General features: G+C 44.6%; 1 protein-coding gene across 3 annotated transcripts in view; it reads right to left on the reverse strand.

The window, feature by feature from the left end:
• MPPED2 (metallophosphoesterase domain containing 2) overlaps positions 1 to 17,852 on the reverse strand; it is a 121,843-nt gene extending 103,991 nt beyond the window's left edge. The window contains exons 1-2 of one of the 3 annotated variants that reach the window (XM_063160544.1): positions 17,761 to 17,852; positions 12,793 to 13,035 (exon numbers count right to left, since the gene is read on the reverse strand). In XM_063160544.1, coding sequence (XP_063016614.1) covers positions 12,793 to 12,920 — 128 coding nt within the window. In that variant the 5' untranslated portion in view covers positions 12,921 to 13,035; positions 17,761 to 17,852. Of the gene's footprint in view, positions 1 to 12,792; positions 13,036 to 13,224; positions 15,713 to 15,764; positions 16,512 to 17,760 lie in introns of those variants that run through there. The other 2 variants (XM_063160545.1, XM_063160546.1) reach the window with 2 other exon arrangements.
• Between the last annotated feature and the right edge of the window lie 4,369 nt (positions 17,853 to 22,221).

The raw sequence follows: 22,221 nt of genomic DNA on the forward strand, positions 1-22,221 counted from the left end.
CCCTGGAATGACATCTGTAAAACTGCTGAGAGGAGCACTCACTGAAAGCAGTGACAGCATGAAGTGATGGCATGAACAGACTCTCAAGGAAGCCAGGTGATCCAAAACTCATTTTCAACCTCAATTAATATTTTTCTCTTGACAATCTAGACCGGATGCAAGGATTCTTTTGAGGAAAATAAGCTCTGTAATAATGATATCTAAAATGAATGAGCCAGAAGACAAGACAAAATCCCCCCCCCAAATTCAGACCATTGTAACTCCTTGAGACCAGGGATTTCCTTTCTGTCCTCACTCAAAGAAAACAAAGCCTTCATTCTACATTTTTAAATCAATCTAATGCCAAGAGAGAGATTATCAAAATAAAACAATTATATATATAAATTTTCAAGTAATTCAAAGATTACACCCAGGTTATATATAATTTTTTTTCATATATGATTGTGTGTTTATTTAGTTTGAATTTATTCACTGCTTTGCACCAAGAGGAAAAGTGAATGCCTGGATGACTTTAAATTTACAAAATAAACACACCACAAAGACAAAATTTCCCTCTTCCTTAATATCTGTCAATTACCATAATCTTATATGCACACTGCTAACAGCCAGAGAAAATAAGTCCTTGAAAAAAAATCATTGCTTAAAAGTGAGGGAGCTGCTTAATCTGGTATTTTTAAGTGGCAGGTCCTGTCCCACTGGAAGCAATAATGATGTCACTAATCACTGCATTTCACAAGAATAGGACAAAGTTCCTATATATTAAATATGCTGGCTGACATGAAATTTTAATTCTGAACATTATTTTCCCCAAAACTATTCCTTCACCATTCACAGGAAAGCAAATAACCCACTGCTAATGCTCACTGCTGGCCAAAAATGGCTGTAAGAAAGGAGGAAGCCAAGAGTAATTAGAAAGTAATGATTTTTTTTCTCTTTGTGCTCCCTGTATGAGAGGAGCAGGAGGGAAGATGGACTGGCACCTTCTCCTTCCCATCAACTGATGGAATAGCCAAACACTGAGGAGATCAGAGGACAAGTATAGGACAAAGTTCCTATTTATTAAATATGCTGGCTGACATCAAATTTTAATTCTGAACATTATTTTCCCCAAAACTCTTCCTTCACCATTCACAGGAAAGCAAATAACCCACTGGTCCAAAGTGGCTTTAAGAAAGGAGGAAGCCTGGAGTAATTAAAAAGTAATTATTTTTTTCTTCTCTTTGTGCTGCCTGTATGAGAGGAGCAGGAGGGAAGATGGACTGGTGTGGCACCTTTTCCTTCCTACCAAATGATGGAATAGCCAAACACTGAGGAGTGATGTGCTGACCTTGCTGCTCACAGCCACTACACTCCATCCCTTATCCCAGGGAAATTGTCAACGTGGCAAACAGCAAGTTTGCTGGCTTACAGCTCCATCAGAGCCAGCCCCTCCATCTCACACCCTCCTTCCTTCCCCCTGCCCTCCCCCAGCCTCTCTCCATCTGCTGTCCCCTGGGGAGAGCTCCCCTTAATGGCCCTATGCTTTTAAGTCTGATGTGCTGGATATAAGTTAATGCCCACTGCTGTAAGTGGAGACTCTGCTGCAAGGAAGCCTCTCTGGTGCTGGTTTTTCCCATGTCAACATCCAGCAGAATCCTCTGTAGCTCTAATGCCAGCCAGGGTGAAAGGAAGAGAGGGTCTGGGAACATGAAATTCACAGCCAGTGACAAAAGCAAACCTTGAAAGACACTACACTGCACAGTAATTTAAATAATCTTTTAGGAAAAACAGGAGACAGTTGGGATTTTATTCGTCACTCCCCTCCACATAATGATTTAAATTTAGAAAATAAGCCCACTATAAAATAGGGCACATAAAAATAAGGGCAAGCATCTCTCTGTCAGTGGAGAACACAGGTGAACTTGCAGCAGAAATAAAAAGGGCCTGATCTATCAGTTATGAAGAGGACAACTGTATTTGGGGATGGTGAATTCTGGATGATGGGGATGATGAATTCTGGATGATCAGCTGCTCTGCAGCCATCCTCTGCTCCACTCTGAAAGCTGCAGCAGAGCTCATGGCCCAGCCCCGAGTGCCAGTAGCAGCAGATCCTGTAGCGCACACAGAATCACAGAATAATGAGGTTGGAGGAGACCTCTAAGATCATCGAGTCCAACCCCTGCCCTAGCACCTCAATCAGACTATAGCACCAAGTGCCATGGCCAGTCTTTTTTTAAACACATCCAGAGATGATGATTCTACCACCTCCCTGGGAAGAGCATTCCTGTACTGTATTACTCTTCCAGTGAAAAATTTTTTCCTAATATCCGACCTGTACCTTCCCTGACATAGCTTGAGACTGTGTCCTCTGGTTCTGTCAGTAACCAACCCCACCTGTCTGCAGCCTCCCTTCAGGAAGGTGTAGAGAGCAATAAGGTCACCTCTAAGCCTCCTCTTCTCCAGGCTAAACACCCTCAGCTCCCTCAGTGGTTCCTCACAGGGTTGGTGCTCCCAGCCCCTCCCCAGCCTCGTTGCCTCCTCTGGATGTGCTCGAGTGTCTCAAAGTCCTTCCCAGCCTGAGGGGCCAGAGCTGGGCACAGCATTCCAGGTGTGCCCTCACAGTGCCAGGCACAGGGGCAGAATGGCCTCCCTGCTCCTGCTGGCCACACCATTCCTGATCCAGGCCAGGAGCATTGGCCCTCTTGCCCACCTGGCACTCTGCTGGCTCATGTCCAGCTGGCTGTGGAGCAGCACCCCCAGGTCCCTTTGTGTCTGGGCACTGTCCAGCCACTCTGTCCCCAGCTTGGGATGTTGTAGGGGATTGTTGTGGCCAAAATGTAGAACTGGGCACTTGGACTGATTAAACTTCATCCTGTTGGACTCTTAAGTCTCTCTGTAGAGCTATCCTTCCTTCCAATAGATCAACACAAGCTCCCAGGGCTGGGGGAACCTCCAGCTTTATTGAGGTCATGACCAGGCTTTACGGCCAACTCTTTAGGAGATAAATAAAATGACTGCAATGCCAGGTACCTAAACTTTATTGTTTGGAACCCAAACTTGCTGTTTTCTGCTCCTCCAACCACTTGGTACAGCTCCAGGAATATTCCTGGATGCAAGATTATCCTACCCTAGCTTTTTGTCTGAAAAAGGCAGCAAAATAAAAACCATTAAATGGGGTCTAGTCTCATTTACCATGGGACAGAATTGGTTTGACTTCAGTATTTTAAATGCACACATTTTCCCTGTTTTATTTCATGTCATCTTAACTTGCTGGATTTTTTTTAACATATTGGTTAAAAATTTTTTAACATTTAAATTTAGCTTTTTTAACTTATTTTTTTTTTTTTAGTTAACATATTGGTTTATATTGTGGTGGCTCTGGCAGTGCTAGATTAATGGCTGGAGTTGATAATCCAGCCTAAACAAATTGATAATTCAGTCACAGCTTCCTCCTAATTAAAAACAACCACACAGATATTCAGATATACAGACCCACCACTGGTGAGGCTACACCAGGATAGAGATCACTGGAAGCAGCTCATTGGAAAAAAAAAAAAAACAGAACAAAACCAAAACTTCAGCTGCAGCACACCACCTAAAAACTGCAACCTCCATGGCCCTCAGCAAAACTGAAAGGAAAGGGGTGAGACTTGAATTTCCAAACCCCAGCAAACAAGCTGTACCTTGTGAAGCAGGTGCCAGGAAGGATGTGCATGCATGCAGCCTCTTCTGCACTGTTCTGGTGCTCACTCACACCACAGGGAAGAGCTCAGAGCCACTCTCAGGCCCTCTGCAAGCAGCAACAACCTCCTCGAGGCCATAAAACTGCAGCTGCACGTGCCAAGTATGAGTCAAACCACTGGAAACAAGAAGTCATTGCTCCAAGGAGCAAACCTCACAGCTCGCTGGAACATCCACTCCTAGGGACTCAGGAAATGGTGAATTACGCAGGGAATGATTTCCCCATGCAGGACAGGGGGGACTGCCCACGCAGCACCAGGCTGGGCTCTGCCTTGCCAGCAGCAGCTTCACAAGCCCAGAGATGCTCTGAAGACATTCTGAGATGTTTTAAAGGCATGTCCCTGCCTCACTGTACTTCTGCTGGGCCTAAAAGCATTCATTTTCTCAAGTTACACTGTAGCATGTCACAGAATCCAAAAGGCAAGCTGTTCAAGTGTTCCTTTGACAGGGAGACAGGCTAGCCCTCCATTTCTGAATTTTTTCCATGATGTTAGGCCACTGACTCCAAAATTAAGCCACCTCTGGGAGCTCAAGATCAGAAATGTTAACTCAAAAAATTACCATGCCGACACTGAGTACCAAAAAAAATCAACATCCGCAACCAACACTTGATCACTTCTGAAATAAACTTATTGCACCACTAAACTTGCATCAAACATAAGCGAGCTGCATATAAAAATTTAACATATAACATGTCGCAGACATCTTTTCTGAAAAATCCTTTCTTTAGGATTTTTCCTCCTGAGAAGCTGAGAGGCCTCAGGAACAAAATGTAAACATTGATTATCTGCTGCTGTGGGATGCAACAGGTGCATCTGTGATTGGTCTCATGTGGTTGTTTTTAATTAATGGCCAATCACAGCCCAGATAGCTCGGACAGAGCCGAGCCACAAACCTTTGTTATCATTCTTGCTGATTCTACTCTTAGCCAGCCTTCTGATGAAACCTTTTCTTCTGTTCTTTTAGTACAGTTTTAATGTAATATATATCATAAAATAACAAATCAAGCCTTCTGAAACATGGAGTCAGATCCTCATCTCTTCCCTCAACCTGAGACCCCTGTGAACACCATCACAACAACACAGACAAATAAACTCACATTATTTACAGGCTTTCCTTCTGCTTATTTGCCCAAAACCAAAAAAATTCCAGCAAGGGTTTGCAGAAGAAAAGAGTCAGATGTGTGACAGGTAGGCAGCCACAGCACTTTGTATCACAGCAAGGGGAGCAGCTCCCTCACCACTGCTGCCAGGGAAGAGCAGCCTCATCCTGCCACTGGGAGAGAACCAGGAGCCAAAATTTCTGCAGTGGGATTTGCAGTGTGGGGCCTGCAGGTTCAGCTGTTAACTCTCTGTTTGGAAATCCACTCTCTAGGAGTTGTTTCACAGGACAGATTGTGCCTCACCCTTCAAGCACTAAATAAAAGCAAGAATCTGCTCCAATTCTGCAAGAATAATTCCACAACAATTCCACAAGTGTTCCACATCCCTACTGTCCTGGTATTTAAAAAAAAAAAAAAGAAATTCACAAGTTTCCAGTGACAGCACGACATCCTGATTGCAACATATTTCCATCTTTTTTGTGAAACTGCTTCACAGAAAAGTTCCCTGGGTGAGCACAAGGTGCTGTGGCAGGAGCCCCTGCTGCACACAGCATTCCTGGCCACATCCCATCACACCTTCCCCCAAAAGGTTTTTGGGAGACACACACACATTTGTGTGCTGCGCATAAACCTGGAAGTGCAGCTCAGCTGTGTCTCAGTGTGACTGACCACGAAATGAACCCTATAGTCAACACCATGGAGTCAGATCATGCAATGAAAATTTCCTTTTCTAGTGCTCAGCTACTGAGTGGAGCCCTGCAGACAAAGTGTTTGTGACCTGAAGGCTTCTCTGCAGCACCAACACACATGAACACAAAGAAACTTCTCTTCCCTCCCTCTCAGGGTTTAGCAACAGCAGCCAGGCTGACTCCACAAGGTGTTTTAACAGCACATTTTCATCAAGAAAAATCTTCCTCAGTCTTATTTCTGCACCAAAGGTGAACTCTCCCTGCCTGCTGGTGGATCCAGAAGCACATAATTCATGGCACTATTTCAGCAGATGCAAACAGCTTGCTTGCTGGGGTTTGGAAATTCAAGCCTTACCCATTATTTCCAGTTTTGATGTGGGCCATGAAGGCTGCAGTTTTTAGGCACTGTGCTGTAGCTTAACTTTTGTGTGGTTGTTCTTAATTAGGAAGAAGCTAATTATGACTGCATTATGGATTTGTTGAGGCTGGATTATCAACTCCAGCCATTCATCTAGCACTGCCAGACCCACCACAATATAAACCAATATGTTAAATGCTGAAGATATTTAAAAAACAACAAAAAAAAAAAAAAATCCAGCAAGTTAAGATGACACTAAGCCAGCTCCCTGTGCTGGCTGCCCCTGTGACTCTCCACTGGTTTGGCTACACCAGGAGAGGGATCACTGGAAGAAGCTCATTGGAAAAAAAAAAAAAAAAAAAAAAACCACAAACAAAACAAAACCAAACCAAACCAAAAATCCAACTAAACCAAAATCCCCACCACACTAGGACATTTGTACCCTGGACTGTTCCCAGGGGTCACTGTGGTGAGGATGGCCCCGAGATGTGTCAGAGCCTCTTTTCTCAGCTCTGCAACTGAAGAAGGAGTCAGGATTCTCCTGTTCTGGTTCTCAAGGTTGTTTATTTTCTGTTATCTATAACACTCTTTCTCTCACCTGCTGAGGTCTGTCCAGCAGGTCAGTCAGTGGCACACTGACTGCCTTCAGGGCAGAGTTGTCTTTTTATACTAAAAACTACGTGTACTTTATTTACAATAATTTTCTAATACCTATCACCTGTGTTAGCCAGTCTGTCTCTACTTTAAACTAATCTAAAAGTGCCACCATCGCTCAGAAGATGGAGGTTAGGAAGGAGAAAGAAGGACAAGGCACACCCAAATTCTTCCATCTTGGCACTTTGAGCCCCCATTCTAAAAACCCCAAAATTCTACTTTTCACTCTGTGACAAACTGTCATTCTGCTTAAACTTTCATGGCTAGTAAATCCTCATATAAGGTTGGTAATTGTTTCTATGGGTCAAAATCAGAGGCACAGTGGTCTTGGGTGCTCTGCCAAAGTCTCTGAGCCCCCTGGCAGGGGCTGGAGCCATCCAGGGCAGCCAGAGGGATTTCCTGGGTTTGGCAGACTCAGTGTCCATCCTGCAGCCCCCAAAGGCTCTGCCACCTCTCCAAGGGCAGGCAGGACCAGCAGATCCAGCCCTGAAGCCTCTCCTTGTATCAAGGATCTCCCCCTAAATACTGATGGATTGGTTTTGACAGGCACAAGCTGCTCTGGCAGCCTGGTCCCCCAGCACAAAAGGGGTTAATCCCCACCTAAAAGCACACCTGGCTTCTGGCTTAGGGCAGGGTGATGTGCCAAGACAGTAATAACAGGGCAATGGTGACAAAAATAAATTATTTTAAACCTGTCCTACATTTATTGTAATAATAATAATAATATTGGCACTTTTACAGCATTAGCCTTCCAGGGATGTCAGGCCATTTTTTTAAAGGTAGAGTTGGTATTACTCTTTTTTACAATGACAAAAAGAAAGGTCAGGAATTTAATCAATTTTTCAAGAGTGCTTAGCATATGATGACTGCACTGTATAAACTCAATACAAGGGGTCTAAATTTGAATTTTAATTACAAAACTGAGCCTTACACCACCACTGTATGAACACTTGCAGTATGCTCCACACCCCAGCATCCCAAATAAGTTCAGCTCCTTTTTAAAAAATTATTTTCATTTGACACCTAAAATTGAAGTTTAGAACTTAGGTGCTGCTTAGATTTTTGCACAAGTAACTCTGAACAGTGTAAAAATCAGGGAGATGGCAGAGATCTTCACCCACACAAATGTGGACAGGCATCAGGGAGAGTTTTCTTAATGACTAAACCTGCACCAAGGTGAGCTAAGCATGAGCCAGGAGCTCAGGAAAAAATCCCAGGTTTAAGTGCATGCACTCATTCAAAGCATTCCTGTTTTCCACGACTTAAATGTCACTTGATTGTTTCAGAGACTATTTTTTATCTATTTATAATAAATATCTATTTATTATAATGTATATCATATACATATTATATACATATATATATATACATAAAACTAGAAATATTTGTAATAAATAATATGAAATATTAAATTTTATAATATATAATTTTTATACTAGATATATTTATGATAAATATGTAATTCTATATTTATTTACTTAATAACAAATAAATATTTATTTATTTGGCAAAATCAGTAGTGAAAAGAAACCTGAATGGTTATAAGCTGTGCATGCTTTTGAAAAAAAAAATTAAATATATTATATATAAAAATATATACAAAATATATATATTAATATAAAAATACATATATTTTATATAAAATATATCATATACATTTCATATATTAAAATATATTTTATATAGTGTTATATATAATATATATAGAATATATATTATATATAATATATATATTTATATAAAATATATATGTCTTATGTATATTTTATATATATATATATACATACACTGACTGCTTTCTGACTGAATCTCCTTTTTCCTCAACCAATAACATTGCATGTACCAGCTCCACTTTTCGGTAAATGTCAAATGAGTTCATATTTTGCTAATGCCAAATATCACACACCGCACATGAAACAAAAATCCAGGCTGCTGCAAATCAAGTCCATGATTTCCCACTAATCTCAGGGGGAGGTTATAAAGCTCATTAAATGCAGGATGGTTTCCCCAAGAAAAGAAAAGGAAAATAAAAAAACAATAAACCAAGATCCTGTCTTGTCAAGGTGAGTAGTCTAAAAAGATTCTAACAATGTAAAGTTTCATCACAGCTGAAAGTCTTTCCTTCTATGATCAAAAAGCTGTGGTTTTATTTTTTTATTATTATATTCTGATTTTAAAGCAAAAATTTTAACTAGATTTCTGATTTTAATGAAGTTGCAGTATTAAAGTTTAAAATTATTTAAAATTCTGTCACTGTGCCCTACTTGGAAGTTTCAGCTTTTTATATATATAAATATATAAGTATAAATATATATACGTATATATGTGTATATATATACATATATATATACATATTTTTCTCTATTTATATATAGATATATAGATATTTATATACATATTTTTATATATATTTACACACAGACATTTACATACTTTATTCAACCAGACATATATTTCTACCAATATAAAACTATGCTTATACTCTTTACAATAAGAATATTCACATGAGGGATTGCTCTAGTGCAGAAAAGGCAGTAAAATTTTATAGTTACAGCTTGAAAAATCTATCTCCAGCTATGAATAAACTTATTTAGAGGACTTTTGCTCTGGCACAGAAACCCCTGTTTTTCCTCACTCCCCTATTATTGAATTTAAACCATAACAAAATGTGAATATGCAGTGAAACTACCCTAAAAAAAGAAGCCACCACTACTCCAAAAGGCTCAGCCTACAGCTATTTTATAATTTTACCTTCACAAAACTCCCTCATCCTCAGCAGACAGGCCTGTCCAAAGGTGTATTTTCCATAATAGAAACACCAGGTTTATTTCACTCTTCTCTGGGTTTTTTTTTTTTTTTTTTTCCTGCAAGTAAATGGGCTGTTGCACCTCAACAGGAAGATTTTTTCTCTTTAAAAATTAAGGAAGGAGTTTTTCACTTGGATTTGTCCCCAGGCTGCATCCTGGTATAAGTGGGTACCACTGCTAGCAGCCTCATACAGAATATTTTAAAAGTCTAAATGGGCTTAAAAAGCTGGTTAAGTTTAAAAATAAACAAACACACACCCAAAAAAACCGTCAAACGTATTCATACACCTAAGGAGCAAGAAGCACTTCCCTCTTTAAATCACAATGCTTGCCAAAAAATTTGAAAGTATGAAAACTTTCAAAAGAATAATCATCAACATGAAGCACAGAGAAGCATATTATAGGTGCTATAATATTAATCACTATATTATAGCTATTTATAGCTATATTTTTAGCTAATTTTTATTATTTTGCAGCTGCCCTTAAAAGCAGGGAACTGAAGTGATGCTGTAAATTAAACCTAACAGAAAGTAAACATTAACTGGACAAAGTAATCAAATACAAGCACTTTGTAACAGTCTAAGTAACTAAAAGTTACAGTCTAAAATATAAGTTACAGTCTAACTGTATCTAAGTAACTGAAACCTGAGGGTGGGAGCATCGCTTCAAGATAATATTTAAGATTATGTCTCTTTATGCAAAACAATTGTGCAGCAAAATTGCCTTTAGAATACCTGTTCAAACATTAATTAGTAGAGAAACAAAATGAAATGAAACTTAATGAACTTAAATGAAATTAAATGGTTGGACAAATTGATTCAAAAGTTGCACAGACAAAACTGCTGTCGCTGCCAGCACAAGCAAAGGGAGCTGTAATAAATATTCTGGTTTTAACTGTGACTATGCTTAAATAAATTGACTAAGGAGTATAAAAAATACATATAAAGATAAGAGAACTCTATCCCAGCTGACTGAACTACATGAAAGGCACAAAATAAAAGTGGGAGAAGGAGCCCAGGACATGTGAAGTGGCAAAGTAGCGCCTTACTCACCAGATTTATGCTGGTGGTATTCCATGGGTTCTCCTCTACTCTCTGTAAAATCAGAGTCAGGCCCGGAGGATACAGGACCTTGCAAATGGCTCAGTGTAGGCCAAGAAACCAGTTCTCACCTTTGCAGTGCATATCCATAAAGAAATTACTTCTAAAACCAATATTTCCTTCGGCAAAGAACGCTGTCCTTAAGCTGCCCCCAGCTCCTGATTGATGTCCTGCAGCAACAGATTGCCCTGCTGCCCACATACAGGGCACAAAACTCAGCCCCCACGTTGTTCCACTCATTTCTCTTCATCCCATGATATTTAAAATAATTTTTTCACTAGAGAACAAAGCCTCTTCAAACTCCCTCTTAGGAAAAACACAAGAAAAAGAAACCAGCAAACCACACAAATGCATTACTTTAAAAGACAGCAACAAAGAAAAGCAGACTGTAAAACCAAATCAAATCAATCCTGGCAGCTGCAGCAAAGTAGCACTAACAGAACCAGAACACGGTAAAAAGATCATGGTTTCTTTGTTAATACTGCTTTTACCAATTTTCTGTTAAGATTTCTCACTTGATGACAGCCTCTTTCAGATGAACACACAAAACTTCCATTACAATATATTAAGAAGCCAAATAAAGGCTCCATCTGAGGCTACCACATAATCCAGTCTCCCCCCCAGCAATAATTCTGTTTCTCACATCACACAAACCCTCAGCACACCCAGATCTTCCCTTCCTTGCTGTCCACCTGGTGGAGGATCCCCCCTCTCTCCTTTCTCAACAAGTTTTCTAAAATCTGTATTTGCTATCCAGACCTGCACCTGGACTCAGCTCCTGCACTGGAACATTTCTATCTCTGCTCCCATTGGCAATCTGAGACTAATTCATTGCCAGTTTTTCAAAATTTTGATCTCCCTTTCATGTGCCACACCCTCTGCTGAACCAGAATTTCTGATTTTAAGAAAGCTGTAATATTTAAGTTTAAAATGATTTTAAATTCTGTCGGTACTTTGAAGTTTCAGTGTTTATTTCAGCTACAGGGTTTTTCCAAACAAGTATCTTTCACGACATCCATCAAGTCAGTATCATTTTACACTATCCCTTAGAGGAGTGCCTGGATGTTTGAGGTTTTTAAACAAAGCATGAGCAATTTTTACAGTGTTAAACACCACACTTAGTCCTAAATTCAGCTCCCGCTGAAGTCAATAGCCATAGGAAGGGGTACTTTAAAACTGCTTTCTGATTTTCTTTTGTTTGCTTTGAATTCCTTCTCTAAATAAGATTTGTACTTAACGTCAGTCAGAAGCCCAGCCTGGAGTGCAAAACACGCAACAGAAATTTGCTGGCAAAAGGTCTGGAAAGTGAATCGAGACGCGGAAAAGTTTCTAAAAATCAAAGTTACATCATCATCGTGGTAGCAACAAATCAAACGTAATTAATGGGAAGTTTTCCATCTTGAAAAGCGAATGCACGACAGACAGACACTCGTCAGCATCCTTCCTAAAGTTGCCTTTAGGAACATTGTAACCACACGAAATCCTATTAGAAGGTGCTGAACTCCTACATTGTGACTCTTCCGGCAGGCTTCTACATAACAAAAATGCAATGAAGTACCATACAACTTTCCCCCCTTATTATGCAAAATCCTTATCAAATTCAATAGTGTGACATGGTTCAAAATCCTGCCTAACAATGGCTCGCAGGATATCCAGGGATGTCGGCTTTGTTTTAGTTTCACGTGCTTTTCAGTCTATTAATGCTAAGGAAAAAAAAAAAAAAAAAAGAACCTTGGCACAAATAACCGATAAAGATCAAAAACCCCACTGAACAATGGGAAGGAAATTCAGAGTTGGAACCGGTGCTTTGCTGAGCGAGCAGCCCTTTGTGCCTAGGTGCCGACCCTGGGTGCCACGGCAGCCGGCAAGGAGGAGGTGAGGGAAGGAGGAACCTCCATCTCCCCTCTCCCCACGGTGTTCCCCGGGCTGGAGCTCGCAGGGAGGTGCTGGAAGGGTTCGCAGCTCCCCGGAGGAGCCGCGGGGCAGCCCCGGCTCCTTTGTGCGGCAGGTTGCGGGTGGAATGTGGAATGCGGCACACGTTCCGCTCACCACCGCCAGGACAAAGGATTCACTGATCGGGGGGGGGGACAATTAGTCCCAATTAGGCCTATTTCGCAGCTGAGTGTAAGCGCTGGGGGAAGGGAGCTGAAATCTTACAGCAACGGGTCCCTCAGGCAAGTGGAAGCCACATCAGTGAAGTGACAAGCTTGAGTCCCACCGAGGTGGTGGCACCTCCATCCAGGAGAGGACGGAGCGCAGCTCGCACACAGCTGGGCCAAAACCCGCTAACCATTCTGCCTCTCGGCTGCCAAGGCAATTTCCCAGTTTTCCAACCCCTCGTGGAGCAGCAGTGGATACTCACATGTGCACGTGGGGAGGCTGGAAGCGGCTCTGGTTGATGTTGTAGTGCGTGAACGCCTGCGTTGGGTTGGAGCTGTACTCATCCACCGTTATGGTAACTTTGCCTTGTGAAGGAATTCCATGAGCCATCCTTCCTCCTTATGGACATGAGCAGCTCACAGCTTGCCAAGGCCAGGGGCAGGGCAGGGCATCGTGCTCCGGGCAGATCCCGGCTCCCAGCAGCTCCGCATCAACTCCGTGACCTCTGCCGGGAGAGACAGACAGCGCACGCTGCTGTGAGCCACGAGATGTAAACACACACTGACCCACTGCTCCCAAGCTCTCCCGACTTCCATGCAGATTTCAGATCTTTTTCTATATTCCCGATGTACCCATCACCCCTCTCCACGAATTACTATTCATTTTGTTGGTTTTTTTTTTTTTTTTTAATTACCTCATCATCCAACTCCATCATCATTAGACACATCCAAAGGATGAATGCTTAAAGAAAGTAAGGGTTTGTCTTCAGGGGGTGGGGGAAGGGGGAATAAAATATCTGTGTTGAAAGCTCCGGTTAAATACTCCCCATTTCATATCCTTGATTTTAAATAACATCTCCTGTTAATTGCAACCACGAAAAACTCACAAGTGGACCCAGCTTCCTGAAGGACAAAAGGCTTTCCACAAACATGCACACTTCAAGCTGCTGTGGCTGTGGAACACGAACAGCTGAGAAACTTACAAGAAACTCATGTAAAGAACACCAGTTACAATTGCACAGCAAAAGGCACACCCAATACCCTCAAATCGAGGTGTTTGAGTGCCCAGAGAAAGGCAAGTATGAAGGCAATGTTAACAAAATATCCCTATTATAGCATTGAAACTGGTTTGGGCTCACTGTTAGCAGACAGCAACGATTTATCTGACTTTAGCGAGATTTTACACATAAACATTTCTGCGTAAAATGAAAGAAACAGGCTCTTCCCTCTCTCTGCATCCCTGTCTTTGGCTTCTTCAGAGTGCTCTTAAACACACCTTGAGCTAGGCCTGGATGTGTGCTGTGGTATCAGTCAGAACCTCCCAAACACGCCCCGCTGCGTGCGCAAAATCCGAGCTTGGATTTCTGCGGTCCATAACTGAGGACACCTTAGGTTATGATATAGAAAAGCTGCCTTCCTTTCAGAGGGCATCTGTGGAAATGGATCAGCCCGTGGTCGAAGGATTCCAAGATGAGCAGCTCTGTAGAAGCCCCGTTTAGAGGCAGGTCCTCAGCTGGGACACAGCTGCAAGGACTTGGGTGAAATCGCCACTCTCTGAAATTCCTCCCTTCAGCTGCCACCTGCAAGAGTGGGCTTCCCCTGTCAGAAGAGCATTTCACAAAAGTAAATCCTTGCTTACTGGGAAGACAAAGAGATGGGAAAGAGAAGAGCCTTGAGCATCCAGCCAAGCAATATTCTTCCAGTGCAACTTCCCTGGGCTTCTCTAGCTCCCAGATAGAAATGTGCTTGCCATGTGTAACACTAAGCATTTGAAATCTTTGATTTGTATTCAAAATATATTTTTAATACAAAGACTAATTTCCAGTTTGGCAAGAGGCACGATGAAAACGCTCCGCAAATGGCAGATGGCCTGCTATAGGCCATTTATTTTACTATTTTACCACCTCAGGCCTATGTAGGCTTCCATATGTTGGTTGGGTTGAGGTATTCTGCAACCTTCATTCTAGTAACTGGATTCTAACCTTCATCTTCTTTAGCATTGGAAGGAAAAAAAAAAAGAAAGCAAGAGGAAAAAATTAAAAGGAAAAAAAATATGATGAAGATGAAATGAAAAGGAAAAGCAGCGATTTCAAAACTGTCACTAGAGATGGTAGAGCATGGTCACAGCATGGTCCTCCCCTCTGAGACCTGGTGGACCTCTCTCATGAGAACAAGGTTTCAGCAGCAAAAACCAGCAAGGGTGAGCTCTGCTGGAACACATCTTTGCCGTGCTAGATGCGGCAGAAGATGCTGCAAGAACTGCTCACACAAAGTAGTGGTTACCACACCAAGTTTGCAGCTGTCTCCTGAATTTCCTTTACAATTATACTTCAGTGTTGTTTTGCATAACAGTAAAACACAACACCTGCTTCAAACTGCAGTCCTGTTCCAAGCACTGCTGTACTGCTGTTCTTTTGAGATAGAAACTACGAGGAGTGAGCAACAGCAGAGCAGAGCAGCATAATTGCCCTGCACTGAGAAGTAAATACAAATGAAAACATCTTCCTGCCACAGAAATTACTGTCATTAACAAGACAGGCCATCAGAGCTCCCAGAGCAAAAAATACAGAGTTTTTCTTGCATGCTGCAAGAACTTTGGAGCCTTCATATGTTAAGGAGTAGTGTGAAAATTACATGCATAATGTTATTTTTTTTTCTGCAATTAAAAGCAACAATAGAAAACAATGCATTAAACCAACAACAAAAATACGCTTGAGCTTTCAAAAAAGCTAAATGACACTGTTTTTAACAACCCAGCATAAGAAAGGTCAGAACATCAAATTTCATATTATAGTTCACTCATGGAAGAAAAATCTAATTTCTTCATGAGAATGAATTATACATAAAGATAATAGGCATTTTTTACAATGTTTGTAACAGTCCATGTTACTGAAAGAAATTACAACTAACTGGCATAAAACAAATGACAAGAGGGCACTTAAAAAGCTGCATTAAATACTTTTAAGTTGACTCTCAGTCAGATTATAAGTGTATAAGCCGCAATTGCTTCCCATTGTTCTAATCTTTAATCTTAAAAATAAATCTGTACTTAAATTGAGACAAAGATGAACAAAGCATCCTTTAAAAATTAAATTCAACAACATGCCAGACTGGGAGTAAAAAAAAAATACATAATTTGAAGCTGGCTTCTGTGTCAATTCTCTTAATTTCCATATTTCCATTTAATACTCCATAGAGTACTACAGCTCAACTATCAGAAGTATCTAATTATTACCTTCTTTACTGTGAACGTCTCTGAAGAAAATAGAAGAAAGAAGCTGAACACTTCAAAACTTTAAAACAAACACATCTTAGGCCCAAAATTAAAAAAAAAAAAAAAAAAGAAATTAAAAGGGACTTCTCCGAATCGCTACCATTCTTCTTTCTCCAACTATGAGCACTACTTGAAGGTTACACATGGGAGATGAGTACGAAAAAATAAAAGTTGGATTATCTTCCCATCTATGAAAGAAAAAACAACGCGTGATATCTTCTGCGCCTTTCGAGGCAGTTTTAAGTAAGAATGTCTATATTAAAGACCCAAGTGATGCTTTTTCAGCACGCTGCCTTTTCCCAGCTACAGGCTGTTCTCCTCTCGCAGCGTGTATTTGCAGCAAGACAGGAGATGTGCTATTGTACACTCTGCCCAGCCTTACAGGTATAAAAACCGGCGCTTTTTCGGAGCAGGGCTGGCGCAAACGAGAGCTCAGCTAATTGTAAACCCTGTCAAAAAACTGCCACGAAATCTGCCCAGCTAGGTGAATTTCAATGCAGCCTTGCATCGCACAAGAGAGCGGCTCACACGAAGGCACGCGAAAAAACCATTTCCCCAAATAAAATATTTACGCCTCCCTCATCTGAATTTCAAAAATCCGCCTCTAGCTGAGCTCGGGCTGAAAGGCAGGAGCCGGGAAGGGTTAACCCCGTGTCAACACCTTGTGGTGCTCGGTGCGCTCTCCGGGCGCTGCTCCACCGACACGGCACCGCTGCACCCACCGGGGCCGCGCCTCGGCCCGCGGAGCGCTCCCGGCTCCCCGGGATGCTGCGCCGCAGTTTGCGCGCAACTCCGCGCTCCCGCTGCCCACGGCGGGGCCGGAGCCCGGCTCTCCCCGCCCCGTTCCCCCGGCACCTGGCCCCCGGCCGCTGCCCACCTCCGGCTGCCGGGCCGCCCCGGGCTCGCCCCCCGGTGATTGATGGCTCCGGGCGGCCAATGGCTCCGGCGCGGCCCCGTCCCGGCGTGTGCCGCCGCAGCCCCCGCGCCGCGCCCCCTGCCCTGCCCTGCCCTGCCCCCGCCCCGCGGCACCGCGGGCAGCGCTGCCCCGTCTGCGCCCTACGTGCCGCGCCGCACAAAGTTCGCCCGGCCCCGCGGTGCCACGCACCCACACACAGGGCTGCGGGGGGAGGATGCTCGGCTCGGCTCGGCTCGGAGGAGGGATGCCATGAACTCCTCAGCAGCCGCGGGCGAGCGGGGGGTGATGCCCGCCGCTTTTTATTGCGGCCGTGCCGAGCCCCGCACCGCGGCCCCAACCCCTCCGAAGGCTCCAAGTGTCTGAGGCCTCCGGGATCACGGTTTCAGAGCGGCTTCTCTGCCGGCGAAAGGGCGAGGGGCAACTCCGCCGGGGAACGCCGAGCCAACCCGCCTTTCCCTCCTTACTTTTGCGGCGTGTCCCCCCCCATCTCCGCCGCCCCCATCCCCGGCTCCCTCCGCGCCCGCAGCCCCGTCCCCGCGCCCGCCCGCTGGCCCCAGCCAGCACAAAGCTCCCCGGCCTACCCTCCCGGCCCCGCCGCCGCAACCCCCGCCCCGACCCCGCAACGCCGGCCCCGCACGCCGCCCCCGCCCCCGGGCCCCCCGGTGCCGCCGGCGCCCCGCCAGCCCCACAGCGGCGGAGGGCAGCGGGGGCACGGCCTGGGCAGCGAGCAGGGCAGGGCAGCCTCGCTCAGCGCCGCCGACATCGCCGCCCGGGCTGTGGGGAAGCGCCGGGGCCGCCGCTCCGACCCGACCCGACCCGACCCGGCGGGCTCGGGCGGTCACGGCGGGGGCGCGGGCGGCCGCGCTCGTCCCCAGCATTGTTCGCTCGCGGGAGGCTGGAGCGGCGCCGCCAACGCCGCCGGAGCTGCCGCCCGCCCCCCCCGCGCTGCCGCCCATGACACGGCACCTCTAACCCGCCGCTTTGTGCGCCGCTGCCCCCGCCGTGCCCCGCTGCTCCCGGCACCGGCCCGGGGCCGCTCACCTTCCTTCCCTCCCTCCGCCGGCTGCCGCTGCGGGCGGCTCGGGGACGCTTCAGCGCGGGCAGCGGGGCCGCTCCATGGGGCTGCGGGGGCGCGGCCGGGGCAGAGCCTGCGCCCGACCCCGCGGCGGCGCCCGGCGGCGGCAGCGGCGGCCCTGGCTCGGCTCCGGCTCCGGGTCCGGCTGCGGGAGCGGCAGCGGGGCGGCGGCGAGGGCGGGCGCGGTGCAGTGAGCGGGGCTGCCACTGGGGTCAGGGAGCAGGCACCAGGAAACACGGCGGCCACGGCGCTGCTCGCTCGCACACACACACAGACACACACACACACACAGAGACACGCACGGCTCCTCCCGCTGCCTCGCACTTCGCCCCCCCGGGCAGGGAGGGAGCGAGCGAGCGCTGCTGCATTTCCCAAGTGCCGCACAAGGCTCCCCGAGCTGCGCTCTCCCCGCCGGGGTCACTGAGCCCGAGCCCCCCGGGACCCCCGACCCGCCGAGACACGGCCGGCCCCGCAGCACGCATCGCCCGCTGCCCACCGAGATGACAAAACAAATAAGTAATAACAATTAAAACCCCCCAAATCCTCAGAACGGGTTTTGGCATCTTCCGCCGCACCTTCCGTCAGCGGGTGTTGATGTGGTGCCCTGCTCCTTTGTAGGTAAGCTCGCCTCAGCGACCAGAAACACCAGGGTTCGCCTTTCAGGCCGAGCATTGTCTTAGGGTAACTGGGGCTTTCCTATGGAAATATAAAATCAGGGATGTGGCTGGTGACTTTTATTTTTTTCCCCCTTTTTTCCTCCCCCTCCCATCCCCGCCGAAATCACAGCAATTGTGTCAACAGCCACAACAGCAACAAAAATTTGACGTGTTTGTTCTTTTACCTTCAAGACAGCAAATGGAAAGGGGAGACTTCCAAAAATGTATGACAATGAGGGAAAAGACAGAAGGAAGACAGAAGGAAAAAAAGACAGAAGGAAAGAAAGACAGAAGGAGCAAGCCCAAATATTTTTTAATAGTTGGGCAGACAGAAAATAAACAGCAGGCCTCTAATAGTGAGTATAAGTGACCTATATATTTTTAAAAAGTAATTTTTACTCTAGCAACCTTCAGATATACATGGCAAGCAGGCAGGTTTTCCTTTGTTGCTGAAAGCCACGAGAAGGGTCTCCTGTATTGCCAGGCAGAAATCCATTGGGATGGAATGTCCTGTTTAGAAACATTGCAAACTAAGAAAAATCAATCTGAAAAAGACTAAATGGCATAAGACATTTTCCCAAATTTACCCTTTCACTCTGATTTTTTTTTTTACAGTCGTCATAACTTTTGAAAGAAGTGAGCTTTGCAAACCACCACAGGAAAATTCCTGTTTCAGACAAAAAGGCCCAGAGATGAGTCATCCTCCTGACCAAATCAGAGCAACACTTCCAGGGAAACTTTTCCTGGGATGGATTCTGCATGAGTATTTTTAGCTGGCTTCCTGTGACCCAGCTGTGAAACCAGCAATCCAGCATCCCACCCGTGTCCCTGCGCTCTGGTGGGAACAGGGAACCTCATCCACCAGGGAAACTGATCCACTCAGCCCCAGGAAAAACCTTCTGCTCTGCTGTGGGTCAGCCTCCTCGCCCAGCCACTGCACAAATTCTCCTGCTGGGACTATCCAGGGAGAGAGATGAGCAGCTGAGGGAAAAAAGAGAACAGGAGAGCTCCCCTGGTCCCAGGAACACAAAGGGAGAGGGGAGCAGGTTTGAGCCTGAACCTGCTGCATCCCTTCTCCACACTCACAGCACCAGGACTTCTCCTGTTCTGTCTTTGCACATCTGGAGCCCCTGGCACTACAAAAGGAACTCCTAGCACAGAGAAATAGGGAAGAAGCCTGGGTAGGGGACTGGAATTAGGATGCTTCCAGACCTTGTGGAATCTCCTCTAATATTACAGACATTTCCCTGGCACTGAGGTGAGCACTTCCCTGCCTCACTAGTCCTAACACACAGCAAGCCCTGTGGCCTCCAAGTTCCTGGTATTTGGGTTTTGCTTGTATGAATACAGAGCGGGACCTGCTTCTAAGCTCACACCTTTTTCACAATAATACCTGCTCAGCAGCAGCAGCAGCAGCAAGCTGTAACACAGTCATCAGGAGCATTTTTGTTCATACATGACTTGGCAAACTCTGAAATATTTTCTGCTAAGGGCACCCAGCAGAACTTTTCCCTTTTACAAACTGTTTTCAGTATGCTTTCCTAAGTGGTACTCACTTTAGAAATGTGCTGGCCCCAGAGTTGTTATATGAAGGAAAAAATATTTTACTTAAACTGATTAAAGGGTTTTCTGAGGGAAGGAGTGGAATCCTGCTGCCTTTCTTCACTAATTCACAAGAGCAGCATCAAAATGCAAGCACACAAAAATAAAATATCTATATTATGGCTGGAACATGTATTTGTTAGCAAACACATGACAGGAGGATTTCAGAGATAAATTCAGAAACCTAAAAAGTAAATGCAGTGTTTGAGTGTCACAGGAATGATGTTTCTAGCTGGGTGAAATTCAAAACAGTGAACAAAGAGCTTTTCTTTGCCTTAATACTGCCTATTAATGATAATGAAAGATATGTTATATATGAAACTTTAGTTCTGTTCAGAGTTGACGCTAGATGTTGTTTTTTTCATGTGTATAAATCCAAAGTGATTATCATCAAATGCACAGATTGAGGAGATGCATGTTCAAAATTACAAACCACTATAGAATCCAGAAAAGCACACCCATTCTTCACAATCTATTATGTCATCTTCAATACATTTCATAGGTATCACTGCCTCCAGGTTCTGCCAAGCACAGGACAGAGCTAACAGCTTATGAGACACACAGGGTACTTCAGACACCCTGAACCACAGACACCTACCTATTTTTGCTCTTCAGGAAAAAAAAAATTCCCAAGTATCTGTAAAGCACTACAAGAAAGTATAACTTCAAGCCCAGCTCTGAGCACTCATTCCTTAAATAATCAGATTTTTCAAGAGATCTTTTACACAGAGGGGAACTCAAACCAAACCAAACCAAAAAAACCTTTTCAAACACATGCAAAGCGCAGGAAATATGAAGAACAAATTCAGATTTTAAAAAGGTTCCTTCCAAAAGGGCAGGAGGGGTTTTGAGGCAGACCCACAGCAATGTCACGAATTCTTGTGCTGGCACAAAGCAATGCAGGACCAAGGCTGGCACAGCATGTGCTGGACCTCCTGAAAGAGCCAGGCCAGGGTTTCACACTATTTTTCCTTTGCACACAGTACCAGAGGGGTTTGGATTGTTTGTTTCAATTTCCTGCATTTTTTTTAGCCATTTTAAGACCAGAGCACCAAGGGTTCTTATTAGCACTGCAGACAATTCAGTTTCAGCCTGCACAGACTGGGACACTCTGGTACAGTACTAGACAATGCATATTTTAATTTCCTAACATATTTTAATTTCCCTGACATTTTAAGAAAGTAGATTTTGGTCCAGTGGATGGCCACTGGTAGCAATCTTCACCAAAAGTCACTGGATTTACCACATGTCAGCACAGACCAGTGCAATTCTACCAAAAACTGCATCTTAACAGGCTCGTTCCCCCCATTAAAGCAGAAATTCTTCCCTAACTGTGAAGACAACAGAAGAAGCAAACTGCATTAGTTTGGGCTTCACGCCCCACTGAGCCCCACAAGGTTCCAAATTTGTTGAATATGTTTGGATAGATTCTCCCTTGCTCTGCTCTTTCACTTGCAGGCCATAAGTCACAGGGCATTTGGTGTGCATGCTGGCCAACAACATGGAAACAACAGAAAAACAGAGTATTACTTACAAACAGGAAAAAAAAATTCCAAAACAACAGAATTCCAATTTTGTAAATTGGGTTTTTTAGCTCTTAGGGCTTCTTAACAAAATTGCAGGCTGGAACTAGCAGCTAATTGAATCCTAAGAGCTGAAAAACCCCCCAAATCTCATGGCTTTGGACTTTCATAATCTGTCCCATTATTAATTTTTATCTGACTTTTTCCCCTCACAAACAGGCCTATAAACTGTTCTATACTCCAGCAAACACTTCAGAAAGAACCCACAGCCTTCCCATAGAAACACACCAGCTTTGGGAGGAAAATGACAATTGCCAAAAGGAACTGAAATTGGAGCCTTCTGTCAGAACCTGCAGCTGCAGAACAGCATATTCTGCTGATAGAGCATCAGGTAAGATTACTGAAGGAGATATCACCAGCTGCCCTCTGGGCAGTATTTTTTACATTTGATGGCCCAGAACTTTGTCACAGGATAATGCTTGTCTGCTGCTTCGCCCCTCTAAATTAAATAAAATTAAATATTTGATTGGAATTTTCCTACTTACCCTCTGTAAAAATAAAGTGATGCAAAAAAATCCCCAGCTGGAGGAGATGTGTCTGTCCTTCTAAGAACCCCCAGTGTAACTGATGTCCATGGTACCTGGAA

This window comes from Melospiza melodia, chromosome 6 (genome assembly GCF_035770615.1).
Source record: "Melospiza melodia melodia isolate bMelMel2 chromosome 6, bMelMel2.pri, whole genome shotgun sequence".
NCBI classification, from domain to species: Eukaryota; Metazoa; Chordata; class Aves; order Passeriformes; family Passerellidae; genus Melospiza; species Melospiza melodia.